Source organism: Lissotriton vulgaris, chromosome 10 (genome assembly GCF_964263255.1).
Source record: "Lissotriton vulgaris chromosome 10, aLisVul1.2, whole genome shotgun sequence".
Lineage (NCBI taxonomy): Eukaryota > Metazoa > Chordata > Amphibia > Caudata > Salamandridae > Lissotriton > Lissotriton vulgaris.
In genome coordinates, this window is record NC_141698.1 from 1,056,533,690 (window position 1) to 1,056,545,488 (window position 11,799).

The 11,799-nt window shown below is 47.5% G+C and overlaps 1 protein-coding gene across 2 annotated transcripts in view; it reads right to left on the minus strand.

The window, feature by feature from the left end:
- The window catches only part of TGFBR2 (transforming growth factor beta receptor 2), a 169,534-nt gene extending 157,954 nt beyond the window's left edge, over positions 1-11,580 (minus strand). Inside the window, exon 1 of one of the 2 annotated variants that reach the window (XM_086942112.1) lies at positions 11,076-11,580. In XM_086942112.1, the coding sequence (XP_086798238.1) occupies positions 11,076-11,172 (97 nt within the window). In that variant the 5' untranslated portion in view covers positions 11,173-11,580. The remainder of the gene's footprint in view (positions 1-11,075) is intronic. The other variant, XM_086942111.1, reaches the window with a different exon arrangement.
- Positions 11,581-11,799: the final 219 nt, after the last annotated feature.

The window sequence follows — 11,799 nt, forward strand, 5'->3', positions numbered from 1 at the left end:
TTCATTTTTCCTCAAAGATTGGTCTCTCCGTTGTTGTAGTTTGCTCCAGGCACCAGCCTGAGATCGGAGAAAGACCGTCCTCCAATTCTAGCTCGTTGAGTCTGTGGGATCCTAGCCAAATGACCGATGGAAGATCAGAGACTGCTAGAAGGAGCACACTCTATAATCCTGTCCCTGAGGTAGCCTGACCCGGTGGCCTGCAGCGCTCTGTGAGCAAGGACAAGTCTTTTGAAAAGAATCCTTTTTTTAATTGGAAGCCAATGAAGAGCCTTCAAGTGAATCTCTTTATTTATTTATTTTGAAAAGTTTTATATGGCGCTGGCTAGACCCGGAGGTAACAGAGCGTTTTACATGAGGAACATTAAGTTACAAGTTACAAATTACATCCGTTACAAGAGCATAGCAGAATACATGCAAAAAACAATGTTGGCTGCTGAGGGAAGGAAACATAACGGGGAGACGAGGAAAAGCTATGTCCAATCTCCGGCTGGGTAGGAGACGGCTGCGGGGGTGACCCAGAGCCAAACCCCATTATAGCTTCCTACACACCTCCACCAGCAAAGGCCATGCTGTTCATCTCTTCATACTGCCTGTCCAGTGCCTCTGTGGCCCCAGCTGCTCATACAGCTGGACCATGTGCTCGATGCAATTCACACTGTCTACGCATAAACAACTATCTCCTCCTTATAAAGATTTTAATACTGATTATAAGCTGAGCCATGGTGTCCAGCGACTGAAATGCAAAACCTAGACAAATGGTACTGGTAAAGCTTCCAAGTAGCCTCATGTGAGCTTGGCACCTTTGAGTCCGGCTTTTTACACAATAAACATTTGCACACAGGGACTTTTAAACCCACAATAATATTGGTAGATGTGAAACTGCAAATGCCAGCCTGCAAGGTGTGGCAAGCTAAAAAGCCTATATTGGCTGAAGCAGATTTGGTGTGAGGATTTTCAATGCTGCAGCCAAACTAGAAATTTGCTACCTGGAGTGCATTACCTTCAGTCAAAAAAAAATCAAGCCTTTTGCAGTAATTTGGTGCCACCTCTAGGTGGCGCCCGAAGGCTGTAGTCATACCTTTCTTTATGGAAGTAGATGCCCTCGGCTGAAAGTGAAACATCAGACTTGGAGATGGCTGGTGACTATGTGTACATGTTATGACTTAAGTGTAAATAGCACCAGTGCTTATGCATAAATCTACTGACACAAAAACATATATCGATGAAACGACCAATAAAATATGTAGAACAAGCTAAGGTTGATATCTGCAGTCCTAAGCAGGCTGGACTACAGGTGGAAAAGTGAAAATGCAGACCCGAGCAGGATGAGTGATATTGGCTGCAAAACAACTGGTGCACGTCGCCCTCTTACCTGGAAACAGTTGCTAGTTATGTAGGGGCAGATTTAATCATGTTTAGTGTAATGCAGTGCGGCAATCAAAGTTGCTGTGCTGGACTGTATATGCGCCAGGGGAAGAAAACAGGGGAGATTTAGGTTTATTAAAAAGAGCCTGCAGCCTGCCCTCATATGTTATGTTAATACAATTTGCAAAGTGCTTGGATACCCTGAGGTTTCTTGGCGCTGTATGCATAGAACATAATTGCAAAGCCCTTCGTTTTTAAGCTCCTTTCTAAAGTTGAGCAGGGTGGGTAAGGCCCTGATATGTGGGGCACGGCTGTTCCGATGACAAAACGTCTAACCCCTCCCCCCCCCACCCCCTCACTGTCCTGAATCTGAAAACCACAAGTGTCTTGTCTCCTAAGGCCCATGTACCTTCTCACGAAGAGGCTGCCCAGTGCTACGCGCAACCTTTGCAGCAGGGCGTAAAGTTGTGTGCGGGCGGCTAGCAGAGGTTTTGTACTGGACGTACATCATTCCATTACAAACACCAAGCCTAGATCAATTCTTTAACATGTCTCACAGTGCAGCACAGATACATGAGAGAAATGTTTGAAAAATAAACATGTTGGTGCTTGCGAGGGGTGTTATTCTTTAATGCAAAGCTGGGTCTGGCTATTTTAGTAGATTGGGCTTTGCGCCAAAAACCATGGGTGCTTGCGTGCTTCACCCAAGTAACGAACCAATTGACGCAAAGTGAAGTAAAGCAACGCAATGCGCTACTTGCACTGAGAAAACGCACTGGGCCCTTTTCCAGCGTAAAATACCATTTGGCCTGAAAGTAAATCCCCTTACCAGACTTTACGCCGTTGTGTTACTTTGACAACTGTGCGCTGGTGCAAAGACTTTATAAATCTTCCTTAGAATTGTTTAAATATACACAAGCAGTAAGGAGGACAATTAAGATAAGGATAATCCATACACCATGTATATGATACACATTGGAGTTTTATAGACTTGTAATGTATTCATTCACAGGCATTCTAACATGTCAACAAATTAGGGTTCTTTGAAACTGCAAAATCAGACATTTTTGCCAACTTCACTAAAATAAAGGAGTATAAAAATCCATCTAAGAGCAGGTTTTGGAGGGGAAAAAAACACAAAGCATACTTTTTGCATGAGAATTCCCCCACAGAAAAATCTCCTAAGCAGCAAATTTCACAAAGAAGGAAAGTTTTCAAAAGGTAGAAAGTTCATACCTTGGGCAAAATTACACGTTTTTTTAAATAATTTTGTACAACACTAATCAACAAAAAATTGAATCACAAAGGAGATAGTGTTCCTACTCGAAATGTACAGGCTCCGGATACCTGTGGGGTGTGGCTTTAGCTTCCAAGGTGCAAAGGGATATGCATTACTGACTTCAGTGTCTCTCTTTCTCTGCCCATTAACAAGACCCTGTCCTTCAATTTTCCGTTTTAAAAAATCCTAGTACACACCTGATCAGATAATCTCAATTTGGCAAGTCGGACAACCAGAAATGTCTAATAGAAATAAACATTAAAAAACAAACAGACTGTTCTTTGTTCTTAGTAATAATAAGATATGAATTATGAGTAATTATTGTACTTAGAGTGAAACAATCTAATCTATTAGCACTTAATACCCATTCAACAGATGCAAGTCATTCTTTTTTTTGTTTTCTTATCACATGTCGTCCATTTATGCAAAGATCTAGTCAGAGTCAATTTCTCAGATGCAATTGGAATGTGTGTGTTATTGGGAAGCCTGGGCATAGTTTGCGAAGTAGCGCTACGCGTAGCTATGCAAAGTGCACTTCGCGATGCACTACGCAAACTGCGTAGTGCGCTGTTCGAGATGATTGCACAGTGCCAGATGCTTGTCCGCACTGTGCAATCATTGAAAACGGCATCTTGCACAGTGCGAGCTGTCTTTTGCTGCCGCTCAAGTAGATTTTTACACGAGTGGGAGCTTTCTCAACGGGGACTGGTAGTTTCTCATTGCGATCGGTCGCGAGCATACGCGACCACTCGCAATGAGAAACATGACCTTCCCGTGTTGAGAATCTTGCCGGGAGGTTTATTTTCCATGCTCGCGATCAGCAACTTGATGTTGCTTATCACGAATTAAAAAAGTCTCGCCGGGATGTCATTTTGCTTGCTCGCGGTCGCCAACTTGATGTTCACGGCCGTGAGCAAGCAAAAAATGACCGCTGCGCTACGTGTGTTTGCACTGTGCTGCGTGCAATTCGCGAAGTAACGCAAACTACGCGAGCGTAGTGTAGTGCTTTGCCCGGGGTTAGTTATTGGCAGCCATAGGAGCTGCCTCCACCGACATGGGAACAAAACATGTTGCAAACTATCAACAGGTCAATCACAATGTCTGTGCTGATATTGGCTGTTATTTGCAGCTCCTGCACTTCCAGATAATGGCCAGTGACCAATAAAATCCAAGTGAATTTACAGCTGTATGATGGACTCCCAGATATTGGTAAGCCCTCCCCTGAGTGGCTTTTCAAAGGTCTAAAATCATTTGTTATTGACCTCTTCTTGATCAGTCCGAGTAGGACAAACCAGAAGTCACTGGAGTGTCCAAAGCAAGCACAGGAGTGGCCAATGCAAGTACAGGAGTGGCCAATGCAAGCACAGGAGGGACCAATGCTGCACTGGAGGGGCCAATGCAAGCACAGAAGAGACCAATGCAAGCACAGGAGTGGCCAATGCAGGCACAGGAGGGGCCAATGCAGGCACAGGAGGGGCCAATGCAGGCACCGGAGGGGCCAATGCAGGCACAGGAGGGGCCAATGCAGGCACAGGAGGGGCCAATGCAAGCACAAGACTAGCCAATGCAAGCACAAGACTGGCCAATACAAGCACAGGCATGGCCAATGCAAGCGCTGGAGGGGCCAATGCAAGCACAGGAGTGGCCAATGCAAGCACAAGACTGGCCAATACAAGCACAGGCGTGGCCAATGCAAGCGCTGGAGGGGCCAATGCAAGCGTTGGAGGGGCCAATGCAAGCGCAGGAGGGGCCAATGCAAGCCAGGAGGGGCCAATGCAAGCGCAGGAGTGGCCATTGCAAGCGCAGGAGTGGCCAATACAAGCGCAGGAGTGGCCAATGCAAGCACAGGAGTGGCCAATGCAGGCACAAGACTGGCCAATGCAAGCACAAGACTGGCTAATAAAAGCACAGGCATGGCCAATGCAAGCGCTGGAGGGGCCAATGCAAGCGCAGGAGGGGCCAATGCAAGCGCAGGAGTGGCCAATGCAAGAGCAGGAGTGGCCAATGCAAGCACAGAACTGGCCAATGCAAGCACAGGAGTGGCTTTAGCACGACAGTGCATGCAAGTGGGCCTAATGGGTGTTGCATGAGGTAAGCATCACACAATCAGTCTCATTAGCTCCTCAGTTCTGTTTGAGGCCTCCAATGTAGATAATGGCCAAAGTCTACACTCAAATCCGGGCAAACACCAGTACTTTCCACTTGTGACCACCACTGCTGCACGAGCCCCAAGGAGCCGACTCCATACAACGTTGTTTGGCCGTTTTCAAGATGAATGTTTAAAGAGTCAGCCACAACATATACATTGGAGACATTTAAAGAGCTTTGATGCCCAACCACTGTATAATCAAATAACTAATAATTTTCGTAATTAAGAGAATGTATTTTGCTAAACTTGACGTAGGAAGGGATCTGGGAGGTTGTCTAAGAGGAGATCTAAATCAGAACAAGCACTGCCAAAGCCCCTGGGTAAGGCTTTGGCAGGCTGGTGCATTTTTGTTTTCGTTGCAAGCATACGCCACAAAAATATGTAGAAAAAGACAAGCAGCGCCTAAACATGGCTACCATTTGTTTGCGATAAAAAAATTTTTAGAAAAATAAAAAATCACTACTATAACAGGGTTACTAGTGATAAATTTTAAATAAGTGAAGTGAAGTGAAGGGGTTTTGTAGAGCGCGACTGCTGCCCGAAGGCGTCCAAGCGCTGATAATGGAAAAGAGAAGAATTCTGAGGGTGGGAGGGAGCAGGGGGATTAATTTCTAAATAAGAGTGTTTTGAGTTCTTTGCGGAAGTGTAGAAGGGTAGGTTTGGCTCTGAGTGGAAAGGGGAGCGAATTCCAGAGTTTGGCAGCATTCAGAGAGAAGGACCTGCCTCCTGCTCTAGCTTTCTTGATTCTGGGGACTACGACAAAAAGTGCATTCGTGGAGCGCAGGATTTTTACAGGGCAGTAGGGGGAGAGAAGTGAATGGTTAATTTCTGGGCTTGCTCTGTGAAATGCTTGATACGATATGCAGAGTGCCTTGAATTTTATTCTCTCTCTGACTGGGAGCCAGTGGAGAGCTCTGATTCCTGCCTTGACTGACTCTCTGCGGGGAATCTGTAAGAGGGTGCGGGCGGCACAATTCTGTGTTCTTTGCAGTTTTTCTAACACATACTCTGGGGCTCCTAGGTATAGGGCATTATTGAAGTCCAGCCTAGATTGTACAAGGCCCTGAATTACCACTTGCCTAGCTTCGAAAGGTAGTAGTGGAAGAATTTTTTTCAACATTCGGATAATTCCGAAGCAGGTTGCGGCTGTTTTGGTTGCTTGAGTGTTTAATGTGTGTTTACTTGTGCTGTGCATGTTATAATTGTCCTTATTTATGAAGGAGACAAGAATAAACACCACCTAACCAAGCACTCAAATTGCATGCAGCTACAATATTATGACATGTAAAAACTTCATAACAGCAACTTAAAAAAAGACAGGAAAAAATCCCCAACTGGGCCTCTAAAGTGTAGGTAAAATAAATAGGTGGCAGTCAAAGTCGATATAAATAAACAGATAGCATAAAACACTCTTTGAACTGGGTGTGTCACTGAAGGTAACAGAACTACTTTTAAGTGGAGGAGAACAACGTGCACAGGCTTTGAGCAGCCACTCAGAGTGAAGTCAGCCAATGGGTATAGAGGACTGACCAACTGCCCCGCGCGACAGAGTATGCTGCACGGACGCAAAGGGTGGCGGGAGATGTAACTGATCGCGGGATGAAGTCTGACCTAAAGCCCCTTTACATGCGTGTATTATGTATGATTTTTTGGGGGTGGAAACAGAAGTCAATCGAGGCATCTAAAGCTGTCTCAAAGGCCAGACCTAAAAACTAGAAAATGTAAAGTGTTGGGGCAAGCACACACCCCTTTGTATAAAAATAGTGTGGTTTCATTACACAGTCCAGTTGCCTGCCCAGGCCAATGACAGAACTTTAAGCGACAGAATTAAATGGGAACACAGGGAGGCACTCGGAGTGACACACGCACACACCGACACACACGTACATGCACGGACACGCACACACGCACACACCATGCAGCAAAGGCTCAATCATATTTTCACATAAATTGTTTTATAAGTGGGAATCATCCATTGATATTAAAACAAACTTTTAGAGCAAAAATTGCAAGTTTCCACTTGGGCCTTGATAGCTGTTAGAAGCTTCTGTTTTTCATCCAAACATTGGGCGCTCTCTTGTGTGTGAGGGTGAGTTGTGCCTCAACATCCGGTAGAGGCACTCTGATTAGTGACTCCTGACACATCACTGTGATAAATGTTGTGCTACCAGGGGTGGACGGAGGAAAGCATTGTCTCGAGACAGGTGAAATTAGGGCCTCTTGTGGTAAGTAATTAATGTCGCATAGTGTCTGCTGAGATGGATAGGCAAAGCTAGGCAGGGCCAGTGCCAGGGTTCCAGCTCTACCAGAAAAACAATGACATTTTGCCTCTAGCGTGAGGCAGGTGCAGCGAAAACAGGCCTTTTAGGGGGCGGGAGGGGGGCTTTTGCTGTAATTCGATGCCACCGACAGAAGGAGCCCTGAGGCTGCTGCCTTACTTCATCATAACATGACAAAAACACAACATGGTCTTCCTAACAATGACAGGTGTATGGAGTGCCCCTGACATCCATGGCCGTGCAGACTCGTGCGCGGGTTGTGCCCCAGGCGGCAGGGGCAGTCCTTCCTGGGTCCACTAACAGCCACTCAGAGCCCAGTGCAGAACTCCCTCTGTGCTCCCCCTCTGGGCCATTGTGAGTCGATAAGGCGCAGATCTCTAAATCTGCCCCAAGGTGTGTTCAGGACCGCACGTGAAACACGTGCAAGACATATTACGAGGGGTGTGTCATATGTGGGGTGTTCAGAAAGCGCCTGTCTGTTGTGGCCTAGTCCTCGTGCTCAGCCAGGCTTCTCCACACCACCGAAATGGGTGATCCTCGGCACTTCGTGAACATGCTAGCGCCAAGTTTTAGGAGCTATAATAAAGCTGGAGAGTTCCAAAGGGCGCGATTATGAGTTTGAACTTTAAAGGGATGGGAACATGCCTCATGTTAGGAGACACTTTAAATATGACATTGACAGGAGATGGCTATGTCATCCGATATTAGACAATCAACTTGATCAGTTTATGTATTTTATAGAGCTTTTATCATTTATACGTTTTGCCTTTGTCTATTACACTCATAAATAAAAAATTACAATGAAGATGCTCCATGTCAAAGTTGGTCGGGGCCCCTGAGATTTTGGTCACCTCTTTTGTATTCGCTGGCACTGAACCCCTTATCCCTGGCGCCCCAGGGGTCATCTACGCACCTCGGGATATCCAGATTAATAATAATAAAGCAGAGAGTGTAATACCAATCAAAGCGGATGCCTTTTGGTTCGCGTTTGGAAAGCAGCAAAGGTGCAGTCACAGTCCAGAACTTTCAAGTGCAATTAAGCGCTTCGACGCCTCGTCAGGGGAAGTAGGCGCTATATAAATGCAAAAATAATACACATGCTATATGCGAAGGAAGCTGATGTGTTGAGGCAAGGATTGGAAAGTTGTACAATAACCAGTATGTATTGTATAGTGCTTGATCTCACCGCCACTGTGCGCCGGTGCTGCAGATAACGTATTTTACTACTACGCATCACAACTTTTTTTCAGGCTGCGTAGGATCAGACCACGGGCACACAATAATTAGTGCAGCAGGTGCATTGACCCACCCAACTGCAACGAGGCGTTTGTGTAAACTCCTGGTGCCAGGCACACGCGACATCGCAAGGAAGGCACACTTCAGGTACCCGAGACAGCAATTTACAATGGAGTGGAGAGCAAAAAGCAGCATTGTTGAGGCACAATGGACAAATACACAACAGTTTCACCAGTACATTGGAATGGTGCCCAGAGGGATCAGTACAAAACGACGTCAGCACCGAGCGACCAGCGCAGAACACAGACTCGCTCTTCAAAGTCCACATCTCACAATTTGCATTGTGTCGTTAACTTCCAAGATAAACTCTGACGTGTCATTTTATGACGTGTTACATTGAGCGCTGGTTAGTGAATAAAGCGAATGTTTGGTGCAATACATGTTACGGGCTGTTATAGGCAAGGTCACTGCGTGACTAGCTAGTTTAATTCTACAAAAAGCGGCGATATTTCCGGGCGGGAATTTAACACCCGCTCTTCATCTTCCTATAATATACCCCACGGCCACCGTGTCTGCTCCGCCACCACTTCCTTCTGCATCAACACACCATTCCGGTCGCCGGGTGCCCCCTCTGCCCCTTTCAATCGCCCCCTGTCTACCTGCCCGGCATGTTGTAGCAAGGCTAGGTTTGAACGGCTCAATTCCCACATTCATACATTCCTGTGAATTATACATTTCACACAACGGGGGGGGGGGGGGGGGGGGGGGGGGCTTATATTTAATTATTTCCTTCGCCCACATAATCACCTTCTAAGAATAGCGATGCATTTATGCAGGGCCAGCATCAAAAACGCAGCTGCAACAGTGCCCTTTGTTAAGCAGCATCATCTCCGAGAATGGTAAGGGAAACCTAAACATTGCTCCGGCAATCAGGGCCTACCAGCAGCCGGAGACTGGAGGAGGGGGGCTTTGGGGCTTTACAACCTATCAGCTCTACCCGCTGAAGGCGCTTTTAATTAATGCATGACTGCATACTGCTGCTTTATAACACAACTGCTGAGTAACACAACTAACAGGTGTCTATCCTTCTACTGCAGACAAACAAGCACTGTAGTTAACTTGCCGGCACCTAGAAATCCTTTTTGTCCCCCAAACAGTCCCTTTGAAGCATACTGCCACCCAATATAAGCATGATATATATGAAAAAATATATAATATACCTAACAAATAAGTGAGCTTTTGCCCAACAAAGTCACCCGGTGTTTCTGGTGGCATTTACAAGATTCTCCCCCGAACACCTCGAAAGAATGATTGAACCATAATATTTACTTCGTGTGCTTTGTTTGCTGACCCAGGTGTACCCTTTTCGTGCTTCACTGCACCCTGGGACATAACATTTACGAGAATAACTAATGTGCGGGATTTTGTAATCGAAGTTATGGTACGTTTTTAGAGGCCGCTACACGCTCCACCCACCAACAGAGGTGTGAGCGTTAAGAGCAGGACACGCTATCCACCAGCCTCACATGCCGGGTCTAACTCGCAGAGATTAAGATGCAGAAATCAAACAGCGCGTTGCGCAGGACAAACCATGCGAAGCCTCCCACGCAGCAGCGCCGGGATTACAAAAGCTGCTTCACAGGGGCGGAGAGTGCCGGGAAGAGCGTCTCAAGTGGAGGAGGGTGGGCTGCGCCCCTCTCTCTGGCAGCCCCGGGGCACAACCCGATCCATTACTGGCGCAGCGCCTGCCACAAAAGACTTGGCGCTTTACTGGCATTAGCAGGGTGAAAGGCGAAGTTAATCGTGTCGGGGTTCGTGCAGGTCACCTGTAAATTACGCGCACATCTGCCCAACATAGCTCAACTCTCTTCATCTCCCTCACACGCTGACCGCAGGGCAGAGAAGGCAAAAGAAACTGAAAATATGATTCCATATATGTTGCATTTTCAGAACAAAACCCACTTAGATTTGTTTCACCAAAATAAAGCATTTTTTTCTCAATGGATTACATGCAAAGCAGGAAAAGTCACTTTTATTAGAAACGTGGCGTCTCTTCATATTATAATTGACGACAGTAGGCACGGAATTGTCTCCTGGCGTGTAAATATATAGTGTTATTATTGATCCGTACACGTGCATTCAGCGTATAGTACTTTGAAAGAACGAACCGTGCCAGGAGTCAAGCTTGTAAACCCCAGAACCGCCACTGCAAGAACATTAACCCGCTGAACTATCTGGCTAGGAAATTCGAAAGGTAGGCTTTATGCAGAGCTATCCAGTGCACATTAAACGACTGTTCAATCTTGCTGTGATTTGAACAGGCGAACCGCATCTCAAGCACACTCATCTGGAGCAGGTGCATTAACCTGCTGAGCAATCCTACTGGGATGGGTACAGGTGACATGTACGAGTCGCTGCACACTGACCCCTGCAGCTCTCGGTCGCGCTGAGACTGAAACCTGTTGCAAGTCAGAATTATCTCCGCAGCAGGCGCTCAACCAAGTGAGCGTTCAGCATGTGGAGGAGTCTGTCCCACACGCAGTCCGAAGACTCCCAGACAGCACGAGTGCACTGACTTTTGGGAATTATGCATCAACTTATTTAAAAGACTCTTTCTATGGCCGCCTTCGGCCAGGACACCACCAAGGTGATTTCAGAAACAGAAGCACGCCAGGCGCTGTACAGAATCCACATAACCGAGAGCGCACGTCCGTCCGCACAGGCCAGCCAGCCTGGGACTGGCGCGGCGCGCGCACAGGGCACTTACCGGAGTCCAGAAGGTAGGGCGGCACGGCGCTGGCCGCCAGGCTCCACCAGACAGCGTGCAGCAGCCAGAGCTGGCCCCGGGGCCGCCCCTCAGTCATGGTCCCTCCAGCGGGGCTCTCATAAGACCAGGCCGGGGCCCGCGAGGGGGCCTCTTCATGCGGGGGGCCTCTCTCTGGCCCTCGAGGTGCCTCTCCGTCCCGAGCGAGCCCCGGATTCCAACACAGGCTCCTGCCTCCCTCCCGTCCCCCAGCCCTCCCAGCCCTCCGCGTCTGGGTGACTCACAGCCGAGCACCGAGCAGGGGAACAGGAAACGTTCAACTTCGCAAACAGCTGGCCCGCTGCTCCCAGGTCTCAGGCACTTTTTTACTCTTTTTTTTCTTTCTTCATAGAAAACCTCACCCCTTCCTGTCATCCCCGCAGAGCCGGCCCTTTTTTCGTGGCCAGGCCCCCTCGCAGCGCAGACAGACGTGCCTTCACGAACCGTCCCGCTCCTCGCCGTGCATTTTTCACATGCCTCCGGGGCGCTCTGCCCTTCAATCCGCGGGCACGGCCATTTCCAACTCGAGGTTTTATGAGCCCGCTGCAGAAGACAAAGTTTGCCACGGGACAAGCATGAAGGCTATAACTCTTGAATACATCGGTCCCGTTAATGTTTACTAACAGACCCGTGTCTATTTATATCGAACATGCTGAAATCTTAATTGTGTTGAGGTGCTTAGTAAACA